The sequence below is a fragment of the Theropithecus gelada genome, chromosome 3 (genome assembly GCF_003255815.1).
Source record: "Theropithecus gelada isolate Dixy chromosome 3, Tgel_1.0, whole genome shotgun sequence".
NCBI lineage: Eukaryota > Metazoa > Chordata > Mammalia > Primates > Cercopithecidae > Theropithecus > Theropithecus gelada.
Window position 1 is genome coordinate 51,335,867 of NC_037670.1, and position 24,583 is coordinate 51,360,449.

A 24,583-nucleotide genomic window follows, 5' to 3' on the forward strand; every position below is an offset into this window, starting at 1 on the left:
AAAAAAAAAAAAAAAAAAAAAAAAGAAACCTGGCGTAGGTGGGCAATGAGGGAGGGAGCAGAAACGACCCGGGGTCTAGGCTGGGGAAAAAAGGCAGCACCTCCCCGGAGAGGAGGAGACCCACAGGAACCCACCTGCGGAGAGGAGGAGACCCACAGGAACCCACCCGCGGAGAGGAGGAGACCCACAGGAACCCACCTGCGGAGAGGAGGAGACCCACAGGAACCCACCCGCGGAGAGGAGGAGACCCACAGGAACCCACCCGCAATTACAACCTCACACCCACCAAAGACCCCTGCACTCGGGGAAACGCACGCGAGCAGCCGGCACTGCGGGCATCAGGAGCAGAGGCCTGCTAGGAACGAGAAAGCCTAGGGTGGAGGTGCTGGGGCCTCAGAACCCCACTACCCACATGGGCATGCAGCTGGCAATGGCCCCAGAGCCAGTCTGAACTGGCTTTGACCAGCAGCTGTGACCTCAAGCAAGAGACTTCTGCTCGCACCTGAGAGATCAAGATAGTGTCGCCCTCTCAGAACTTTATGATGAGAACAAATGGATGAAAGGCCCCGGCACTGAGAGGTATTCGATAAATAAAATGCTCTTTAAATCACAGTCATCAGTGACGAGGAGGTGAGGAGGCTGCTTCAACTCATAACTGGGGCTCTGGTCCGGCCTTCATCCCCTGTTGAGGAGCTGACGCCCTCCCAGATTATTTCTAAATCAACGTGGTTCTCATGAAGCCAGACAACTGTCCCGGTCTGCATATATTTTAGAGTTCTCTGGTCCCAGACTAAATATTCTGCATTTTCTGTCACTGATTCGCATTTGTCATCAGCAGCTCAGCCACCTCTCATCTCCCAAATGGCACTACTGAAACGTGGCAGGGCCATCTGCGCCTAGAGTCCCCAAAACGGAGCCCTGGTGCCAGAGAGAGAGAGGGCGGAGGAGGCTGGACCACCATGAAAGACCCAGGCGGTTCAGAGCTCATGAAACACTCACTCATCAGCACAGGAGTCACAAAAAGCACAGAACACGAACAGGAAGGCCACGTCCGGAAGATGGCCGTTCAGGAGAGGCCAGGTGACCTGCCCTGCCTGAGGGAAGGCCCTGACGGGAGTCCCTGCACCCAGAGGCCTCACCAACGGCACAGGCAACCCACCAGAGGTTGTGTAACATGGAGGGATGAGCGGAAAAGCAGAAAACACGATGGGCTGAAGGCTCAGCTGGGGCCTTGGCCATTGCAGGGATCCTGGCAGGGACACTGGGCGGGGCTGAAACCGGCTCCCTCTCTCTGCCCTTCTCACTCTGGGGACAGGACACGTGGCTGCTGGGACCTGCCCTCAGAAGGTTCATTCGGCCACCCTCGAGCCCGCCAGGCTACACCGTGCCTCCCCAGGGGCACAAGGCCCCATCTTCGGCTCACGCTGCATTCTCTCTGCTCCTACACCTTCAGGCTTCCCACGCAGCAGTCAAGATACACGGACCACAGGGAGGAGGAGAAAAGCCAGAGGGGGACACAGGCCCTCCCCAGGCTTCAGGGCATCTGATCTTGAGGAGACGGAGAGTGCTGCCAGTGCCGACCAACTGGGCAGAGTGGAGGTGGTGCACAACCCCACCCCGAGGACAAAACTGGGTTTGTGGGCAGGCAGCTCTATGATCTCCCCGTCCCAGAGCTGGAAGGAGCAGGGACTGGACAGGCGCATTCCATGAGGGGACTGCAGGATCCTGGGGGAGCTGGGGCCGCCAAGGTTAACCCACCGCCAGGCAGCTCACATGTGCAGCGGGCCGACACCAGGCGGACACTGGTCAGGGGGCAGGGAGAGAGTGAAAGAACAAGAGGCCTGGAAGAGGGAAAGCGCAGGTTTCTGCCTGTGGACATCTGAATGTGCTGTGGCAGGTATGGAAGAGTAAAAGGTCTGTCTCCACAGGACCGTGGATTTGGACAGGCACAAGCAGGCCAAGCCATCCAGCAGGCTCACTGCGGCTCCCGTCCACACGGCTCCTACTGGGCAGTGCCCCCGCTGCCGTGGGTCTGAGTCTGTTACCTGCCAGCAATGAGGACGCAAGGGACACGCACTTCTCAGAGTCCAATCACACATGAAGCAGCAGGACAGGAACCCCAAGTGCCTCCAGTCGTGAGGGGAGAGCACACACACGATCCCATCCCTCTGGAGGCCACCTGTCTAACAAAGATGGTCTCCCTGACAAGAGCAAGGTGGCGAGACACACAGCTGGACGCGCGGGCTCGAGCTTCTGCCCACAGATCAGAAAAACAAATGCAGTTATTTTTACACACACGTCAGAGGCAGTCCAAGGAGTGCTCTCTGCACCCCAGGCTCGAGCCAACGGCCTCCCCCAGGAACCTGTGTGCACACAAGGAAGGTGCACAACACAACCACCACCATCGGAGGGGCAGGCAGGCAGGCAGCTGGATCAGCAGGCACAGTGGGACTCATGGCTCCCATGGGCCAGGACACCCCCAACCAGTCCAAAAAGCTGTCCTTCTGGGGCCCAGCAGAAGGGTGAAGAAAACACTACGCAACAGAGGGGCAGGCAGACAGGCTCCGGCACCAAGTGGGTGCAGGAAATGCCACCTGCGCATCAAAAGCACCTCCACGTGTCGGAAGCCGAACGCCCTCCTCTTGGATTTCTCTGCCCAGCCCTCGGCCTGCAGCAGGTGCCTGGCTGGGCGCAGCCATGGAGCTCACCTAAGAGATCCGAGGAGCTGTGCCAGCAGCATTTGGGTGCCTCCCCACTGAGGTATTTCAGTCGCCACATCTTGGGGCTGGAGAAAAGCTGGCCTGGACACACAGCACCTCAAGGCCAAGTCCCTGAGCCCAGAGCTTTCTCCATGCCATGACAGTCCCCACCCCCCAGACCTCCCCAGGGGCATGCCAGATGAACAGGCCGAGGAATCTGGAATAAGGAAGCAATTGAGAGGCCAGAGCTTAACTCTCTACGTCGTCTGCTGCAGGTGTGGGAAAGGAGGCCAGCCTCCCACAAAGTCTTGGGCCTCTCTCTCTCTCTGGGACCCCAGCGATTCCAAACATAAACTCAACTCCAAAGGTGTGTCCTATCACTCCTGCTTGTAAAAGAAAATAAAATGTCAGGACCCGCACTTTATTATGCCAACTGGAAAAAGTCCCGGAGGCCGAGGCGGGGAGTGTGTCCGAGGTGGGGAGCGTGTCTGAGGCGGGGAGCGTGTCCGCGACTCTCTCTTCCTCTTCCTTCTTGTCCAGTAAATGACTAGGAGAGACCACACACCACACCTCTCCCATTTCCAGTCACCGATCTTTGTGATGGATTCACTGCCTCTTTCACTGTCCTGCATCTACAGACCAGACGGCACAAGATGCCTGCTACATCTTCAGTGTGAATGCCAAATCAACCGTCCCTGAAAGATAAAGGCCACCGCATCGAATCCGATCTTTCTCACGATGCGTTAAGCCTCTCACAGAAGGATGCTGAGATCTGCTAAGCGTCCCTAAACTTGTCTGTATAAATGATCCCGAACTTCCATGCTTTGGAACACCGACTTCCATTCTTCGGAATCTGTACTTCCCTGGTGGCCATCCTCAAGGAACCTTGCAGGTGAATAAACTCTTTAAACTAGATTCAGACCCTTTGGAGTACTTCAGGTTGACATACTACACTAGGAGCTCCTGCAAGAGATGGATGAGCAGGGGGTCAGCCTTCTTCGGGCCCCAGAGTGGACCCTGCACACAGCACACGCTCATCCCAGGCACCTCAGGACTCTGCAAAGGCAGTCTTGGCCCAAATGCTTGAAAACAGGAAGGACGCATGTTCTATGGTCTGGGGAGGCACAATTCCCCTCACTTCTCCACCTTGTGATGAGAGGCTACGTTAAAAATGGCTTAAGCATCATAAAATCAGTTCTATTCATGGTGAGGAAATACGGAAAAGCAGTAAAATTGGCAGAGCATGGAGATGAGAGGACACTAACCTCCCTGGCTCTCTAAGGGAAACAGGGAGCAGCTGAGACTGTGAGAGGAAAAGGAATTTAACCAATTTAAAATTCAAAGCGCTGCTTCTGCTTCCCCAGTGAGCTTGTCAGTCCCAGGGGACCTCCGCACAGGCACCGATGGTGTCCTTGCTCAAGTCCTCCCGGCTCATCCTCACAAATGTGCTGGAACATTCGTGCCTGCATCAGCTGGGCCCCCAGGTTCTGATCCAGACAACAGCAACGGGGACAGCTCAGGTGTGTCCCCCAGGCCCATGCACCCCCCCCGGGGTGACCTGTGCCCTTCAGCCCCCATCAGCCCTTGTGCCCACCCCGGCCCCAGCTGGCTCAGGCTGGGAAGGGCAGCAGGATGTGACAGCCATCGCACCTGGGGTCTCTCTGGTCATGACACAGGACCTGCTTCCATCTTTTGGCAACTGGCAGTCACACAAGTCCTGTGAGCCCCCCACGAGGGCCTGACCACACACATGCGAATGCTGCCCCGGGGCTGCTCAGGTGTCTCTAATGGAGAGGCTGGGGAAGGATGTGCCTGGTGGACCTGCCGCGGCGCTGCCTCCTGACACTCAGTGTGCTCTCTCTCTTCTCTAAGCAGCCAGGGAGGCTGACTCAGGAGGAAGCCGGCCCCAGTTGCATTTTGTCTCAACAATCTGACCCCTGGGACGGCTCTCTCTAGCCTCATCTTACTTGCTAATTTTTGTTTTAAATTTGCAGACATTCTTTCTTCAAGCAATTTTAGGTTTACAGGAAAACTGAGCAGAAATGAGAGTTCTCATCTGCCCTTCTGCCCCCAGGCAGATTCCCCTGCACCGTGCACGACTGCAGTCTATTCGTTACAACTGATAAACCAAAGTCCACAGCGGACACCCGGGCTCACTTGTCTTGTCTTACATTCTCAGGTTTAGAGGAACGCATGCTTGCAGGCCCCGTGTGACTGTGTGTCCACCATCACAGTCGCGTGCAGAGTCGGTTCACTCCTGCATGAGACTGTGTGTCCACCATCACGGCTGCATGCAGAGATGGTTCACTGCTGCGTGTAACTGCGTGTCCACCATCACGGCCATGTGCAGAGTCGGTTCACCGCTGCGTGCGACTGCATGTCCACCATCACAGCTATGTGCAGAGCAGAGTCTCCTGCATGTGACTGCATGTCCCCCATCACGGCCACGTGCAGAGTCAGTTCACTCCTACGTGCGGCTGCATGTCCACCATCACAGCTATGTGCAGAGCAGAGTCTCCTGCATGTGACTGCGTGTCCCCCATCACGGCCACGTGCAGAGCAGAGTCTCCTGCGTGTGACTGGGTGTCCACCATCATGGCCACATGCAGAGTAGGTTCACTGCCCAAAAACCCTCTGGGTCCACCTGTGCATCCCTCCCGTCCATCCCTGGCAACCACTGATCTTTTCACTGTGTCCACAGTTCTGCCTTTTCCAGTATATCGCGGAGGAGAAATCCCACAGTACACAGCCTTTACAGACTGTCCTCTTTCACTCTGCAATACACATTTCAGACTCTTCCATGTCTTTTCAGGGCTTGGTAGCTCATTTCTTTTTAGCTCAGAATAGGAATCCAGCGAATGGACATGCCACCGTTTATCCACTCACCTACAGAAGGACACTGTTAGCGTATGGTCCTGACCCCTCCAAATCTTAGGTTGACATCTGATCCCCAGGATTGGAAGCAGGGCCTGGGAGCAGGGGTTTGGGCCATGGGGGTGGGTCGCTCATGACAGCTCATGCTAAAGAGCAGTCCTCACTTCATCAGTTACCAGGAGAGCTGATTGCTACAGGCAGCCTGGCGTCTCCACACTCTCCCCCTCCCTCGCCACGTGGTGCCAGCCGCCTCAGCGCCCACCACGAATGGAAGCTGCCTGGGGCCCTCACCAGAAGCCAGGTGCCGGCGCCATGCTTCCTGCAGGACCGTGAGCCCAACAAGCCTCTTATTTAGAAATTACCCAACCTCACATATTCCTTTATAATAACACAAACCCAGACTGAGACAGACATGTCGGTCACTTCCACGTTTTGGTGATTCTGAATAAACCTACTATAAACACTTGTGTGCAGGTTTCTGTGTGAACATAAGTTTTCGACTCATTTGGACAACTTCCAAGAGGCAGAGCTGGACTGTACAGAATGTTTCCTTTTCTAAGCAGCTGCCAAAGTGCCTTCCAAGTGGCTGCAGCACTGTTCTGCGTCCCCACAGCAATGGCGAGAGTTCCTGTTGCTCCACGTCCTCGCCAGCGTTGGGTGCTGACAATGTTCTAAGCAGGTGCAGTGAGGTCTGGGTGCGTTCACGTGCTGCTCCCTAACGATGCAATGCTGAGCATCTCCTCACGTGCTTCTCTGTCACCCATACCTCTGCTTTGGTGAGATGCCTGTTCAGCTCATCCATTTTTTTAATTGGGTGGTCTGTTTCCTTACCACTGAGTTTGAAGAGTTCTTTGTATAATTGGATAACAGTCCTTATCAGATATGTCTTGTGCATAACAATGAAAAATATTTTCTCCATTTGTGGCTTCTCTTTTTATTCTCGACAGTTTCCTTCGCAGAGCAGCAATTTCTAACTTTAATGAGGTCCATCTCATCAATTCTTTCACAGATTGTGCCTTTGGTGTTGTATATTAAAAGTCACTGCCGAATTGAAGGTCAGCTAGATATTTCTCTGTTATCTTCCAGGAGTTTTGAAGTTTTGTGCTTTACACTCAGGTGTGTGATTCATTCTGAGTTGATTTCTGGGGAAGGAGTAATGTCTGTGTCTAGATTTTTCCCCTGTGGCTGTTCCGCTGTTCCAGCACCATTTGCTGAAAAGACCATTCTCCTCTGAGTTGCCTTTGCTCTGCTGTCCACGATGATCCAAGTATATCTGTGTGGGTCTATTTCGAGGCTCTCCGACCTATTCCACAGACCTGTTTGTCCATTCTTCCATCAACACCGCGCCACCTTGATCACTGGGATTTTACGCTAAGTCTTGAAGTCAGGGAGTGTCAGTTTTCCAGTGCTGTTCATCGGTGTTGTGCTGGCCTGCACCACCTTGATCACTGTGGTTTACCGGCCTGCGCCACCTTGATCACTGTGGTTTTACACTAAGTCTTGAGGTCAGGGACTGTCAGTTTTCCGGTGTTGTTCACCGGTGTTGTGCTGGCCTGCACTACCTTGATCACTGTGGTTTACCAGCCTGCACCATCTTGATCACCGTGGTTTTACACTAGGTCTTGAGGTCGGGGACTGTCGGTTTTCCAGTGTTGTTCATCGGTGATGTGCTGGCCGTGCCACCTTGGTCACTGTGGTTTTATGCTGTCTTGAGGTCAGGGAGTGTCAGTCTTCCAGCTTTGTTCACCGGTGTTGTGCTGGCTATTGCCATCTTTTGCCTTCCCATATAAACTTTAGAATCTGTTGATATCCACAAAAATAACTTGCTGGGATTCTGACTGGGACTGCATAGACCCTCTGGAGAGAACTGATAATGCTGAGTCCTCCTATCCATGAACGCAGACCCTCTGGAGAGAACTGATAATACAGAACCCTCCTATCCATGAACATAGACCCTCTGGAGAGAACTGATAATACTGAATCCTCCTATCCATGAACATAGACCCTCTGGAGAGAACTGATAATGCTGAGCCCTCCTATCCATGAACGTAGACCCTCTGGAGAGAACTGATAATGCTGAGCCCTCCTATCCATGAACACAGACCCTCTGGAGAGAATTGATAATACTGAGTCCTCCTATCCAGGAACACAGACCCTCTGGAGAGAACTGATAATACTGAGTCCTCCTATCCATGAACATAGACCCTCTGGAGAGAACTGATAATACTGAGTCCTCCTATCCATGAACATAGAATGCCACTGCATTGATTTACAGCTTTGATTTCTTTCATCAGGTCTGGTGATTTCCTCACGCATACCCTGTACAGGTCTCTGGTCTAAGCTGTTTTTTGGTACTAATGTAAACAGTACTGGGTGTTGATTTCAAATTCTCTCTGCTTGTTGCTGGTACACAGGAAAGCAGCTGACGGTGTGTATGGCCCAAACCCTGCTCTCTCTCACCACTCATTATTCTTCAAGTTCTTTTGTTAGTTCTCAGAATTTTCTACATAGACGATCATGTCATCTGCAAACAAAGACATTTTTATTTCCTCCTTCCTTCATTCCCTCTTCTTGTCTTATTGCACTGTAGCTAGTACTTCCAGTATGACAGTGAATAGAGTGGTGAGTGGGACTCCTTGCCTCGTGCCTGATCTTAACAAGACAGCTTCTAGTTTCTTACTTAGTTTTAAGATGGAAATAGTTGACAAGTAATAAGAAATTAGCTGCTCTATGATAACAAAAAGAAAAATCTGCCCATTTGAACAGGACTGGTCACCAGAGCCCACGTGTGTCCAGCAGCTGCACACGTCTCCGGGGAGGCCACCCTCTCTTCTTATGGACTAGTCTTGGATTCGTGGGGGTTCTCAAGAGCAACCTGTGGCTGCCCAAGTTCTTGGCTCCACTAGAAATCAGGTGGGCACAATCTCCAGGCCCCAGGGCCAACCCTGCTGCTCATTCAGGGTAGGAACACCTGAAGGAAGTCAGCTCTGCTGCTTACGGGCTAAGCCATCCTCCTTCAACTGTCCGGAATGCCGCCAAGTGGGCCTTTTCTAGGATACACGAGTCACCTTTTCCAGAAAAACCAGAACTGAGGAAACCTTCCCAGACATTCAGTGACTGATGTTCATGTTCAACAAACACAAAACACCCCCTACACTCAAATCAGAATTTTGAGCAAACACTACACAGAAAGGTAAGACTAGCCATGAAAGGTGTGAAGGAACAGTAAGCGCTCCTGCCTTCGGCCCTCACCCACCCAGCAGGCAACGCTGAGCGCTCCTGACTTCCGCCCTCACCCACCCAGCAGGCACGGCTGAGCGCTCCTGCCTGCGGTCCTCACCCACCCAGCAGGCAAGGCTGAGCTGAGCCTGTGTGTCAGGCCCTCAGGCCAGCAGGCCCTCCTTCTTCCAACAGCACACCCGTGCGGGGCCAGACTTATTCCACAGACTCCAAAAGAAGAGACCACGGCAGATGGACACAGACGCAAACACAAGATGCCCCCATCTTCTTTTTTTTTTTTTTTTTGAGACGGAGTCTGGCTCTGTTGCCCAGGCTGGAGTGCAGTGGCCGGATCTCAGCTCACTGCAAGCTCCGCCTCCCGGGTTCCCGCCATTCTCCTGCCTCAGCCTCCCAAGTAGCTGGGACTACAGGCGCCCACAACCGCGCCCGGCTAATTTTTTGTATTTTTAGTAGAGACGAGGTTTCACCGTGGTCTCGATCTCCTGACCTTGTGATCCGCCCGCCTCAGCCTCCCAAAGTGCTGGGATTACAGGCGTGAGCCACCGCGCCCGGCCGATGCCCCCATCTTCTACTTCACCAGACACTGAAAAGATTTGTAGAAAGTAAAAACAATGCCATTCCTCTCACTGTCTTGTTTTGTGTTAGAAAATGCATTTTTCATAAATATATTTTGTTAAGTGATAATGAATTGTTTTTAATGAGATTATAAATATAATTATAAATAATAATTTAATTTTAATTTCCAAAGATGGTGAATACTGATAGATATGATTCCCCACAAATAAAAACTCTTTGTTTTCGGTAATTGTTTGTCATTAAAGGGGCCTGGACCAACAAGTGAGGACGATGCTGGTGCAGAGGAAGGCTCAGGAGGTGGGCAACGTCCGGGACTCTTGCCCCCCAGCTCTCACGACGACGCTCAGGACAATTACCCACCAGCTCTGGCCGCCTCTCATGGCCACGTGTGGGAGTCTTGCGGCCACCTCTCATGGTGACGTGTGTGCATGTGTCCCAGGCCCAAGGGAAAAGTATACTCATGAAGGGAGCAATGGCCTCAGCAATGAGCCCTGAATCTAAGCCTTTGGAGGTGAGTCCAGGGATCTCCATTTTCAGACTCTTTTCGCCATATAACTCATAAGCAGCCAGGCATTTGGGAAGCGTGGCCATGATCAGGACCGCGCAGCCCAACACTCTCCAGTCCTCTAAGGGATTCACTGCTGGCTTCTTTTCCCAAGCAGAGGGAAAGCTCCTTCGGGGCAGTGGTCACAGCCTTCCCTCTCCTAGAGCCCCTACGTCCACTCCAAGCACAACAAGACAAAACCAGGAAGCCGCACTTGCCCCATGCTGACCAACACTGTCTGTCACAGCCACGTCAATGCTGTTCCGCAGACTCTGTGCAACTGTGTTTCTCAGCCACAGTATTAAAAAAGGGTCAGCATCAGAAGCCTCATGCCCTGAGGGAGCAATCTGTGATATCCGAGCTTGAAAAAGCATCGCCCTGATGAGAGGCAACATGGTGAGAGGGCAAAGGCTTAGGAGACAGTCAGCCCTGAGCTCACAAGCAGACTCCAGGCTGAGCGGCTCCACAGCCTCGGGGAAACTGGGGCAAAGCGAGAGGCTCCCTGCCAGTGTGCAGGGTCGATGCCAGAGCAGGGGACACATATGGAGTGCCTGGTACCCACAGGGGCCTAGCAGTGGATGTTTCTTCGTTCCAACTCTCTTACCCAGTTTCCTAACAGGATCGAGAGACCCTCCCAGGTCCACGGCACCAACTCGAGCTCAGGATGCTGGCAACGCCAACACCCTCCCTCAGACCAAGTGCACTCACCTGCCCAAAGCCTGCCCCTTCCAGAGGCCCCTGTTCTCCACAGGCAGACCCTGAGCCAGCAGCGCTCCTCGGTGGGGGCCCCGGCATCTGCCGGCATCTCCTCGGGGCTGAGCAGCGGAGGCCATGGTGAGAGGGCCTGAGACTGATTTTATGCTCTGCCAAACAAGGAAGGACTGGGTACTTCAACTGCCTGTGACATCGGAGCTGCTCTCCACACCTGCACACCAAGAATCCCAACTTGGGCATGGAAAGGAGCCGGCAGCGGCCAGCTTCAAGGCTAAGAAGGAAGCTCTTGGCTCAGAGCTTACGAAGTTCACGGAATATTACAGGGAAACTCAAGAAAAGTGTTCATAAGAGGATGCTCCCAAGTCCACTGATGATGCCCTGGGCTCGGCAGTGCCAGGCATGAGAAAGGAGGCCTCGAGGACCCCACCTCAGTCTCCTCAGAAAGCAGCTCCTGGCAGCCCTGGCCCTGCTCCAGGCTCCACTGTGGGGTGTGGGCTGCTCTCCTCAAAACCAGCAAGGCAACAGAAGTTCATCAAAAGACTGAGGGACCAACCCCAGCCAGGGCCCTTCTCCCATCTCCCTATTCTCTTCCTGAAGCAACAACGAACCACATTCAAATCGTATTCATTTCCGTTTTTTCTCCAAATGTTTGAGGAAATCTAGACTCTACCACCACCATTTGGGGGCCAAGAAAGACGTTTGCTTTCAAAGGACAGGACTGACCCAGTCACCGTCTTCTCAAACGCGTATGGCTTCCAGATGCCGTTTTCTGATTTGGGGAGCTGAAATCAGGCATCTTCTGCTCTCTTAACAGAAACGCCGCAGAGCGGCAGGTATGTTACTGGTCTGCTTGGCCCATGCGAGTGAGGGGCCCACATTGTCTCCTCCTTCCCTTCTGCAGCTTGCACACGCCCCCTCTAGCCCCAGATGCACACAGGCTTGTGCCATGGCAGTGCCTGAAAACCTCAGCCAGGAAACAGGGAGCTTTCCCGGTGGTGCCGGGTCACCTCAAAGATGCCACCTCAGACTCCCACATGGGCCAGATCCACAACCAGAACAGGAACTTCTCCAGAAAGGTCTCCTGACCAGCAGTTTCTGAACTGTGCTCCTCTAGCCCTGGAGGCTCCAAAGAGGGGGAGCCAAGCAGGAGGCAGAAGTATGGGGTAACTACGCGATGACCACACGACACAGGCCAGACAACACTGGCCATGATGGCAGCTGCCGTCCACAGAGTGTTTCTATGCCGACAGCGCAGGCCAGCCCACGATCCGAGCGCAGGGCCGTGAGTCCCAGGCCCTTCACCAGGGCTGCACCCACGCTGCGCTCTCACCACCACCAGGCAGCCCCTGAGACCGCGGGCTGAGACTGCTGTTACAAAGGGTTTCATGGGGGTGGGAGGAAACGCCAGCTTCTTTATAACTTGCTAAAGAGGGTGAGAGAATGCAGGTGTGCGTACAGGGTCCAAAGGGAAGGAGAAAGGAAGAGGACGTATCTGTTGCCCCAGGGGACGCGCTCCCCAGCCACCGTCCTGGCTGCGGCAGCGCTCAGCAGGCTGGCAGCGGGGCTGTCACCTCTGCAGGTGCACTTAGTCCAGAGCCACTCAGCCTAATGAAGTGAGGCATCCTCAGAACCACAGCAAGGCAGGCGCCAGACCAAGTGGCCTGGGGAGATAAGCACTTCAGCATGGAGAGGTTGAAAACAGATCCTATTGACAAAACAGAAGGAAAACCACATCAAGAGGTGGGGACTGGGGGCATGAAAGCCAGAGGCACACTTTCGGCTTGTTAGGAGAAGTCAGCCCAAGGGGAGGCAGTAGATGGGGCCTCCCCCGCTCTCAAGACCACGCCACCGCTATCGCCTGCAGCCCCTCACTCTGAGAACCCCATGCCCAGGGGCTGAGCAAGCACTGAGAGGAAGGCCAGCACTCCTCTGCCCACCCCCAGGCGGGCTGCATGTACCCTTCGAAGACACCCATTGAGGGTGGAACTGACCCCAATACAAACAAGAAAGGCTCAGGGGTCAAGTGAGCAGGACCCAGAGACAGGGACCACAGACCCCACTCCTGTGAACAACGCCGCCATTCCTGAGCACCTGCTTGACGTCAGAACTTCCGAAATCTTCAATTCTCCACTCCTCTTGTAAAGCAAGAGTCCTGGGCCCGATTTTCCAGATGAAAAGCAGGAGAGACAGAGAACACCTCTCAGCTGGGGTCAACATGCATGGGAGAGGCCCAAGGTCCCCGCAGGACAGGCGGTCCTCCTCCTCAGCAGACGCCCCGGCACCGAGCCCAGAGGCAAGGAGGATGAGCAGACTAGGCTGCCTCAGCCTCACCCTCCTACGTGGTTAGCCCACCCAGACAGGGCGAGGACTGTGAGGAGGGCCCAACCCCAGGAAGTGCCCCACACCATGGCCACAGCCTGAGCCCTGGCCGCCACAGGGAGCACATGGCCCAACCCCGAGCCAGCGGTATACTCACAGCCAACCCATGGGACCACCCTCCCCGCACCCCCACCCCACCCTAGCTCACAGGACCACCCTCCCTCACAGGCTGCAGTCCAGGGCTTGCCAAGGTGGGGGAGCTGCCAGACCCAGGCTGCACCCTGAGATGCCCCCCACCCTCAGCAGTGAGGGTGACTCCCCCTGCCATGCCCCCAGGGCCACAGCCCTGAGCTCTGTGTCCTGCCTCTGGTCTCAGGAGGAACCAGGCACTACCCATGACCCGGCACGCTGAGAGTATGGAAAATACAACACCCATGCTGGGAGAAGCTGCCAGGGGCTGGGGTCAAAGGCAGACTGCTGAGAACTCCACGGCCACAGAGGATACCCGCCGCCCTCCTTCAAGGCTATGGGGGGAGGAAGCCAGGCCTTGGGAGACCCCGGTCCAGATGGCTCCAGCAGGAGCCAGTGTGAGGGGCTCTGCATCAAGAGGCCAGCTGCAGCTCGAACCGCACTTCCCCGACCCTCGAGGCTAAGGTTTTGTGGGCGATTTAGGCCTGAGATGATAAAAAATAATTTTATGCCTACAAATATTAAAAAGTAAGTAACAATAGAGATCAGAAAAATCTGTGCTCTAGGCTTCACTCCATCAGAGTGAAGTCTCTTTCCCCCGCGGGCCTCAGTTTCCCTGTTTTATGGTCTATTATCTGGACCCCCACAGTCCCTGCCCTGCTCCCCTGCAGCAGAGCACGCCACAGGCCAGGTGGCCAGGCTTCCAAAGCCCTCAACCACTCCCCAGCAGGACATGCATCCTTCGGTGACCTGTGCTTGGCTCGAGATCACCCACAGCCTCCAAGCCCAGAGGGCCCCTGCAGACGCCTCTCCCAGGGCCTCCCACTCTTGTCAAGCCTTGGTGGCTTCCTCTGGGCCTTCCCCAGGCCAGTGTCCCAGAGGCAAAGGCTCAGCCACATTCGTCAGTACCTGAATGTAAAACAGTGACTCCAGCACCCCTCCAGCAGCCCCCGTCCGCCCCACACACGTTCTTACACAGGACCCTCAAAGGACCCTGAAGCTGAAGGGGGCTGGTGCCACCCTGTGCCCCTCAGAATTGGACAGTGCACCAGGGCTGACTGGCCCTCCGAGGCCCTAGCTGCAGCCGCAGAGCCAGGAGCAAGAGGTCGACCAGGGCAGGGACACCGAGTGACGGGGAGAAGGGAGAAAAGGAGCCTTAGCCACTTCCAAGATGAAGAGCCTCGTCTGCCTTAGACATTTCCTCCAGAAGAAGAGCCACGGGTGTGGGTGGGAGCTGGCCCTGCATCCCAGCACGAGGCCAGGCCCCCGCCAAGAAACCCCAAGGAGCAACCAGGCCTCTGTGCCCAACCTTGGGTGGAAAACACCACTGCATGCCAGAAAGGGTGGCTCCATGGCCCTGGGACCCACCAGCTTCCAGAACAATCTCCTATGGCAACTGCCACAGAACTAAGCACTCAGGGAGTGATTGCATTTGGGATGAAATTTTTTTCTAGTGCTTGAATAAAAGGGGGAGTTTCACATTTCATCCACTTCCACATCCCTTAACAATAAAAACTTATTTAAAAATCCATGAATATGTAAATGCCATTTTAAATATGGAAATGCAAAACATGCAGGGAAACAGTCTGGGTGTGAAATATTAATGGCAGCTCATCTTGCTGAAAGAGGCAACACAAGCTGGCTGAAGCAGCAGGCGGAGGCGCCCCGGACAGACCCCAGAGCCCAGTGGCAGCGCACGCTGGACCCGGCCCAGCCATGGAGGAGCGTGTGCTCGCCTTGAGGGCTCTGCCTGGGGAGGGAACAGGGTCAGACACCCACCTAGAGCAGGGCCGGCCTTGCCAAAGCCTGCCTGTATCCTACAGGGCCAGCCAGTGACCCCCGCGGGGGGCCCTCCAAGCCAGGCAGCCACCACATGCTGGGGGGCACAGCCAGGACACCTGACCATGCCTGCTGATGACCCAGGCTTTCCCCTGGAGCCAGGATGGGCTGGACCCCCTCTCAGGAGAGATGGGGCTTGATCTCAGGCCCAGCAGTCAGCTGCACCCTGAAACATGATGGTGCCTCAGACAGGTCCCCAGACCACACTGGGGGGCCACAGAGAACCTGGCATTGGCAGGATGGGCACCCGGGATCTACATCCCCCAACCCGGGACTTCACTAGCCCTGATCAGGAAAGGACTGGAGGAACAAGAAGGCACCGCATGAGGCAGGAAGGCCCCGAGACAGACACCCGCTCACCCAGACATCTCCATGCCATGCCCCTCTTCTCTCTCTCCCTCTAATTGGCCACAAAATGTACAGGCCTAGTACCCACCCACCCCCGCTGAGGAGGCCCCACAAGGAGGTTCAAAGCTGAGCACAGAGGAGCGGGCGGCTGCACATGCCGCAAGCACCATCTCACGTCCAAGTCTGGGCACTGCAGGCAGGTGCCACAAAGACAGCCTGGGGAAGGCCCAGCCCCTCCACACGGCCTGGCTCCGGGGACAGGTGCCGCCAAGTCCTCTTTTCCTGCTAAAGTCCCAGTGGAGAAGAGAGGGGGACTGAGAACCAAAAGGACAGGCAGAGGCCACCAACCAGGCCAGGGTCGCCGGGGCAGCCATCACTGGCCTGCAGGTGGACCGCACAGCTGTGAGCACAGCATGGGCCTGCTCCCGTCACCTTGGGCAGCGCGCTTTGGGGCACCTGACTCACTGAGGGGCCCATGTTCAAGTGTGTGGTGCCTGACCCCAGGTGCAGGGATGTCCCTGACATTCCCCCAAAAACCTCCTCACTGGGCCTACCCTACAGACAGAAAACTGACTCACGAGACAGACGGCTTTCCAAAGGGCCCACGCTGACCAAACTAACCCGAGCAGCCTTCGCCGAAGAACAAGGCAGGCACGTGCCAGCGTCTACACCGAAACCACCACAGGGAAGCACATGCCATCAAGGGCCCCGTTCCAGATACAGACCAGGAGCCTCAAAGGCTGTCCCCTGGTGCAGGGCTGGGTCGGGGGCTGAGGCCTCTATGGTGCAGGTGCACTGCGTCCCAGGCGTGGTCCGGGGCTGCAGGAGACACTCTTGGGACCAGCCGCAGGTGGGAGGCACGAGGGGCCGAGGGACAGGAGCAGGATACAGACAGATCACGCAGCTTCTCTGCTGCTAGCCGGAGCACCCCTAGCTGCCACGGAGCCCATGGTAAAGGGCACAGTGCCACCCAGAGCTCCCGGCGCGTGCCCCACCACAGCCCTGGATCAGACAGGCATGGCGGGCTGCCACCGTGGAACACGTGGAGACAGCCCGTTAGACTCAGGCTGATTCCACACCTCCTGCCAAAGCCCATTTACATCGAGTGGCACCAAAGCTGAACGGACGCAACAAGACCTCTGCCCGTATCACCCGCAACCCCAGGGGTCCCCTTGTACTGAGAGCAGGCGGTCAGGATGAGCATGAGATTTGCTGGGAACACATGGCTGAGGCCATGGTCAGTTCAAGGGCAGGCCAGAACCGGCCGTCCCGATGCACTCTCTCACCCACACCAATCCATGGCAAATTCCATCACCTTGACCTCCCAGACGCCGCCACCACCTAACCCGTTCGATCATCACCACTGGCCACGCACAGGAGACATCCTGCCCCACGGAGCCCCCTGGAAAACTTACCCCGCTATGCCCTAGGCTCCCAGAAATTGTACTTCCCCGTTACCTCAAAAAGTGACAGCAGGACACGGTGCCAGCGATGACAAGGACTAGTTAAAACCCGCACCCTGAGCCAGCACTGCCCACAGGCTCCACACAGGCGACTGCACTGAGCCTCAAAATCCCTCACAGGAGTCACCATCACCAGAAAGACTCGCTCGGAGAGCCACCCCGGGCAGTGCCAAATGCAAATACAGGCCCGGAGCCTGGACCAGCGGTGGCTTCTCCAGCGGGAGGCCCCTCAGGTGCAAGGGGGGAACAGCCCAGCCACCGTGGATCTCATGTACCTTGCTGGTCTCTGGATGGCTCAAGTGCACCATAATTCAAATGCCAAGTGACAAGGTGATAAGGTCTTGTTACGTCCTTGAGAGGACGGCCTCGCCTGGGACCAACAGCAGGAAAGACTCATAACTAGTAAACTGATCTTCACTCACTCTTGGGAGGCAACAGAAACCTGAGGCAGGAAGAGGTTCAGAAAAGTACCGTCTGTGACAGAAAACACAGTGATACCCACTCATCACACCCAATGCCTCTCGAGTCCTTTCTGCTTGACAAGGGCCTGCCTCCTCCTGACGCTGCCCAGGCCCAATGGCAGGAGCAGATGAAACAGGGCAGGCCCAGGCACCCGGAAGCACCACGCGGCCAGGTGCTCCAGGACATGCCAGCCTGGTGGTTTCAGGCCAAGGGTTCTTTTGCCTGGAGGCAGCAAAGTGGGATCTTCAAAACAAACTGCGGCAACCAGAGCCCGGGCTGGAGTGCACTGCTGGGAAAGCTGATGTTCGCAGGGTGCTGGCAGGGGAGGCTGGCGCAGACCCCAATACGAAAAGCTCCATCTGCATCCACGCCCCTCAGGGCTCCCCTCTGTGCACCTCTCAGGCGGCTCTAACTTAAGTCAGCATCGAGGATACCTGAGGCTTCAAACAGGCAAAACAGCACCAGGCAGGATCCACGGCCCAGGGTCTCTGCTGAGGCAGAGAAGCAAGGCCAAAGGCCGAGGCAGCAGCCTCACGACGCGTCCCGCAGGGACCCAGGATCCACCTGCAAACATCCCACAGAGTTCTGGAGACCCACGGGCCCGGACGCACATCCTGCTTTCACCACCTCCCAGCTGTTTAACCCAGGACTCAAGTTCCTCCCCTGCAAAAGAGGGAATCATGAGAGCTTCTAGCTGGGAGCGCCTGTGAGGCTCAAGTGAGACGCTGCACATGAAGCACAGCACAGCGCATGGTGAGGGCAGATGTGGGATAAACACTGACTGCTCTCATCATCCCCATTGTCATTCATCATCATGATTGCAGATGAGAAACCTGAACTCTGGAGCCCTCACAGGGTCCTGAGAGGCCCCGCTCCCGCCACCAGCCCTCTCCAAAGCATGGCCTTATTTCCGGCACAGCAGAGAAACTGCCAAGAGCACGGCCCCACGCCAGAGCTTTCCAGTCCTGTTCTTCAAGAGCCCTCAGAGCACGTCGGCCTGTTCCACTCCAGATCTGAAAAACGACAGCACGGTCACGGGCTGGGCCACAAAGGACTACAGCCTCCTGTCCCGGCTCTACCCACAGCAGAGCTGGGGACGGCAGAGCTGGGGACGCCAGGTAGCAGGGTGCCTGGGTCCCTAAAGGCCAAGAAGACTAAGAGGGCCTGGAAAGGGAAGGGAGGCTACAAGACAGCCCCGGGGCACCCTGTGTGAAGCGTGAGCAGAGGGCATACCAGACCCACCCACGGATTCTGAACTGCATGCCCTGTCCTCAGTCCCACAACCAGGAGGTGCATTCTCAGATTCAAAGAGCTAAAACCGAGGCTCCAGTGCAAACCACGCCAGGCTCCCCCGTACTGCCTTGAAACTCCTGCCCCAAGGTAAAGAGGACCAGGAGCTCTGACAGGCTCTGTTCACACCAGTGACCGATGACGCCCCATCTGTCCATGGCTAAAGGAAGGGAAAAACACACAGGAGGCAGAGTTTGGTGGTTCTGACCCAACTCCCAGGCCGAAATGCACTCAGGTACTCTGCCCTCCTAGAGCGCCTTATGGCCAGTGCCCTGTAAGCTGCCCCGCTGTCCACTGAGAGCCCTGCCTGCCCCGGCTCCAAAGCCAGCCCCGGACCCTTAGCCACAGCACCACGTCCCGGGGACTGCCGAGAGCTGCTGCACCAGGCGTGTTATCAACATCATCCCGCTGAACCCTCAAGCGGCCCCACAGACACTCTCTGTTGTGAGACAGGAATTTCAGCGCAGCACCTGAGCACACCCGCATAAAGCTAACAAGCAGACTCCTCGCAACCCTGGAAAGCAAAGTCCTGCACTGAGAGTTCCAGAAGCTTCTTGCCTCTACAAACTCCAGTCCCAAGACCAGGATGCAGCACAGGTACCACCGCAGGGCTTCCAGCCTCCAGTCCTAAGAGCACAGAAACATTCAGAAAGAAATTTCAGTCCCGCTCACAGCAGCGTTTGGAACTGTGCTTCACCAGTAAAAGGGGCCAACACCGTAGCTCGATGCTGGGAAAATTCCTTCTGGCTCCAGGCTGATTGATGGCCCAGTAGCTAACTCCGAGATACGGTGTCATTCTATCTTCCTCAAACGAGGCAGGGGATGGCTTCCGACTCGGCATCTGCTCACTGCCAGATGATCTGTTTCCTGCACCGGCTTTCACCACAAGTTCCCATCAGACCCTCCCTTGGCTGCCTTCCCTGCATCGGAACTCTTCTGGGTGGCAGAGTCCGGGCTCCTCCCTGAAACAGGCTGGAATGCTACTGCAGTAACTATGGAGAGAAACTGATGCAAACTTAAACAAAGGCAGCAACGGCAGGAACTCCGCAGAGAAGCCCGACCCACAGGACCTGCCGAGGTACCTGCTGGCTTCTGGCTTCACGGACGTGGACATGTGTCACACTGGTGAAAGGAACACCGAGTCACCAAGACAGCGACTGCGGGAAGGGCGCTCTGTTCCGCACATCAGATCAGCAGAGGAGGAGGTTACACAACGCCCGGGAAGTGAGACAAGACTGCGCGATGCAGGCCGCTCACAGGCACGCTACGCTGGCTGATAGGCAACATTCATCTTCTAAAAGCCAAGCTCCTGAAAACAGGCACACGATTGACCCAGCCGTCACTTCAGAAGCTCGGCTTGAGGCACCAGCATTCCGAGATGCTGCCACACGAGCCACGCCAGCGGCACCATCACAGCAGCACTGCCCCAGAGAGGGAGCACCGGGCACTGGGCAGTGACGAACAGGGCACTGCCCCGGAGGGGAGCACCAGGCACCGGGCTAGCGAGGAACAGGGCACTGCCCTGGGAAGGGAGCACCGAGCACTGGGCAGCGAGGAACAGGGCACTGCCCCAGAGAGGGAGCACTGGGCACCGGGCTAGCGAGGAACAGGGCACTGCCCCAGAGAGGGAGCACCCGGCACTGGGCAGCGAGGAACAGGGCACTGCCCTGGAGAGGGAGCACCGGGCACCGGGCTAGCAAGGAACAGGGCACTGCCCCGGAAAGGGAGCACCGGGCACTGCGCTAGTGAGGAACAGGGCACTGCCCCGGAGAGGGAGCACCGGGAACTGGGCAGTGAGGAACAGCGCGCTGCCCCGGGAGAGGGAGCACCGGGCACCGGGCTAGCGAGGAACAGGGCACTGCCCTGGGAGAGAGAGCACCGCGCACTGGGCTAGCGAGGAACAGGGCAGCAGAGCTGCACCCTGAGAAGCTTCTCAGATGGCAAAAACAGCGTTCACTACCAAGGAGAGATGGACACGGCCAACTTGGTACAAACCGCAGAGGAGAGCACGCGTCGCCACGAGCTCATGCCCACCACTCTGCACAGACAAGGGAAAATGCCCGGAAGCTGCCCTCATGACCCGTGACCTCAGCTGGACCAGGGCTCTTTCTTCAGTGACTACAAGCTACATTCAATGAGAAACAAACAAAAGCGACTTTAAACTGAGGCCCGCCTGGCAAAGCCCTCAGGGATCTGGGCTACCGTGGCCTCACATCTTCTGCCATGCCGTCTCCTTCACGCTCATCTGAATTTCTGTCCAACTGCCTGTAAGAGACTTGTAGAAATGTGCTCAGCTGTTCAACCGTGCAAGGCTCCCTGACCCCGCCATGGCGGGCCACGACGAACACAGTGTCCCGCCACCTAAGAGAGCAGCAGCCCAGGGGACAGGCCAGAACTCAAGCGCCGAGGCCACAACTGGACTCATCCACACCTCAGTGGCCACCGCCAGTGCCGCCTGTCCTAGGGTATGCCTCCTTCCTGGGCCTTGGAAGTGCACAAAAGGGCCAGGCACTCAGTGTCACCAGGCCCCAGAAAGCCTTGGTCGGAAAGTGTCCACCCACCAGCAAGCAGCAACACTGAGACCCGGGAACGGTTAGTGCCCAGGCATGGCTCAGGAGGCTCAGACCTGACAGCAACCCAGTCGTTACTGCCAGTACCTTTCGGTTCACAGAGATGAAGAGAGGACCAGGTGCCTGCCCAAGTCACATGACCAGCAAGGAGCAGACCAGCCGCCCCCCAGGCCCTGCAGGCAAGAGGGACCGGGAACTCCAGCCTCACGCCCAGAGGCCTCCCGCGCCTCTCCACTGCCCCATCTCAGGGAAGCGTCTCCAGCGCTCCTGGCAGTGGGTGGCAGGGGTGTGACCAGCCCCATCTGAAGCCTGCACCCTGGCTGAAGAAGCCCACACAGGGCAGTAAGCCACAGGTGGGACGGAAGCCAGCACACCGACACACACATGAAACCCAGCTGGGAAACACCTGTGAGAACCCAGGATTTCAGGGCAGCTTCTCCCTTTGGCCTCCCAGACCGGAGCAGTACTAAGGACCTCGTCTCAACCCCAAGATCCCATTTCACAGAAGAGGACGGAGCACCAAGCGCTTCCATGGGGGTGCCCCAAGACTCATCCTTCCCCAGGGCAGGCGCTCCAGCTCTCAGAGGGAGCCCACAGGTCCTGAGAGGCCAGCCACGGCTGGGATTGTGAGGACCACCTGCCCACTGTAGAGGCTGCTCCCTGAGGCAGAGACCCCATTCCCAAACCAATTCCCCCATGGGCTCAATCCACATCTGTGACCACGGCGAAGGCTGCACAGACAGCCAGCAGATGGGAACGTTCCCTTCCGTGTGGCACTGGACACAGAGACGGGCCTGCTGCTGCTGTTAAGACAAATAATTTCAGGAAGCACCTCCCTCTTTGGTGGGAGAAAAGTATAGCCAAGTTTCCTTTCCTTTAATAGTTCATTCTGTTTCATTTCCAAAGTAAAATGATGAGGATCACCTGGTAAAATGTGAAAGCTTTAACTTCAAATCACTTTTAATGCCTGCTTCATCTGACAGTGGCTTTGAAAGCAAAAGGCAATCTTTATCATTTGAGGTTTTTCAGTAAATTGATATGATTATGTCCAACACACCCAGATGCTTCGAAAAGCCAATTTTCAAAGTGACATCAGCCCCCAAAATAAGAAACCTCCTTCTGGCTATTAATAAATTATTAAAACACTCTCTCCACAGGAGGACGAGGCTGAGCTTGATCATCAACGGCAAACAGATGGGCTTCAGGCCCTCCACACAGACCCACGGCCTGGTGAGCTGTGCAGGGCACAGAGCTCCCCTGCGGCCCCATTGCACAGCCCTTCCCTCCGCCCCACTGCCCACCAGGCCCATGGGTTCCACCGGACGGGGCTCAGTCCCCCATGGTAACTCCATCTTCTGGTCAGGGGAAGGCATAAGACCCCTTTTTAGCCAAGGAGGCATCAGGGGCACTTGCTGGCAGTGGGGGTCCTAGGAAAGGCTTCCTTGTGCAGAAAGATCCAAGAAAGAGGCTTCTCCTTTTTGCCTCTGTGTGTGATGTCAGAGGTATGGCCCCTCACAGCCACGAGTGAAACCAGAGAAGAGCCGGGGTGTGGGATAAGAAGAAACACATGTCTGATTGTCATCCCAGGTTCCCTGAAGCCCTTGGGATTTCCTGAGTGACGGGCATGTCTCTTGCTATTCATAGTTAGCCGCTTCCAATCACACCTGCATTCACGCTGACATGAAGACTCAGGGTGGGCCCGCTAGTGATGGACGGGCTGGTTCCCAAGACCACATGAGGCCCCACCCTGCTGTGAAGACGAGAACCCTCCTGATCCAAGGAGGGACCCCACAACAGGAGGCGAACCCCCAGACCCCATGGCAGTTTAGCACATTGTCAGAATGACAGACAGTGGTGCCTCAGCTGAGGCTCACAGCACATGGTGGAAACATGGGGCAAACCCTTCCCTCAAATCCCTGCTGCCTCTTCCCATCCCAGACCAGGGCCACCCACACGGTGAAGCACCGCCGTGCCCCGAGAGCCAGGGGGCACACACTCTCACTCGCCCCAGCTCTCCAAAGCAAACACATCCCACAAGCGCCCTGGGCGGCCGGGTCTACCTGCTGGTGACAGCACTGTTCTTGTCCTTCAAGGCAAGCTCCCTCTGCTGCAGCTCAACCACGAATCTGGAAAGGTCTTCTGGAGTCCTGCAGGATAAAGAAGGCACACTCAGTTCCAGCTGTCCCCCAGAGTAAACCTGATTCTGCACACCAAACACGGCCAAAAGGAACCTCTGTAGCTGCTGCTCTGGGACCCAGGATGTGCGGACTCTGCGGACCCGGGTCCAGGGCAGCATGCACTCACTACGACAGGGGTCAGCCACAGCCCCCACCCTATGCAATGTCGGGGAGACGGCCTTAGTAAGCCCCGATTTTATTTCACCTGTAGAAACAGAGACACTACCTAACAGTGTCGCTCTTCAGAGGAAATGAAATCATGTTTAAAAAGCACCCACCAGGCACCTGGCACAGAGGAGGTGCTCAGCGAGTTTTAGAGTTTTAGGTTCCTTTCCTCACCTCTCCAGAAGACCCACACATAACAACAAGAGGAAAACCAGCGATCCCCAGGTGTAGCGCTTCCTACTTTCCAGAACGATTGCAGATTGTCTCAGCGAATGCCCAAGGAACCCTGTTGTTCACCGTTTCCATTTTTTAAATGAGGAAACTCAGACTCCAACGTGAAACAGCCACTTCAAAGTTCAACGTGCACCGCGATGATGAGCAGCGGCCTGAGCCACGTCTTCTAACTCAGCGCTGGGACTCCGGAGCACGCAGCAAGGATCTGAGCCGGGCACGCAGTTACGCCAGTGGTGTGTGAGCGTTCCCAGCCTCACAACCTGGGGCACAAAGCCAAGGCTCCCTGGCTAGACTGAGCAAGTGGCACGTGAGCCCGGGCCCAAGGCCCCATCCTCGTTCTTCTCTTCACCTGTCATGGACCAAGCACAGGTCCACACAGAAAGCAGGTGCCGGGCAATGCTGTAACAGCCCCGCCCAGCCCCACTCAAGGAGCTGGTACTGCACCACTGAATGAGCAACGGGGACCCCGACATTGGCCAACGAGGCTACCTGCACCCCTGGAAGGAGAGGCCCCAGTCACTCTGTCAGCCAGGCCCCCAGAGCAGCCTCGGGTGGATCCTGGGCACACCCTCCCAGCAGCTTGCCAGGGAACTCCTCTCTGCGAGTCAGCCAGAGCCACGCAGAGGCACACTGCAACCACGGACCCCTAACAGAAGCCATCCTGTTAACTAAAACGCGCACGCTGCAAACCTCACGCGCTGGGCCCGGCCCTCTGCCCTGAGACAGCCACTGACGTTTCCTGTCACTTAGCACCCTGCCCATGGGGCCCCGAAACCCTGCATCAGCTCATCCAGTGCTCACACAGCCCCTCCCCTGGGCTTCCAGCGCCCAGCTCCTCCTCCAAACACAGAGGAAGAGCCACTTCCTTATAAAGCCTCTG

At 56.3% G+C, this 24,583-nt stretch overlaps 1 protein-coding gene across 4 annotated transcripts in view; it reads right to left on the minus strand.

Moving 5' to 3' along the window:
* The window catches only part of MAD1L1 (mitotic arrest deficient 1 like 1), a 414,534-nt gene that overhangs the window by 306,810 nt on the left and 83,141 nt on the right, over positions 1–24,583 (minus strand). For all 4 annotated transcript variants that reach the window (XM_025378819.1, XM_025378817.1, XM_025378816.1 and 1 more), the window contains one exon: positions 23,188–23,274. In XM_025378819.1, the coding sequence (XP_025234604.1) occupies positions 23,188–23,274 (87 nt within the window). The remainder of the gene's footprint in view (positions 1–23,187; positions 23,275–24,583) is intronic.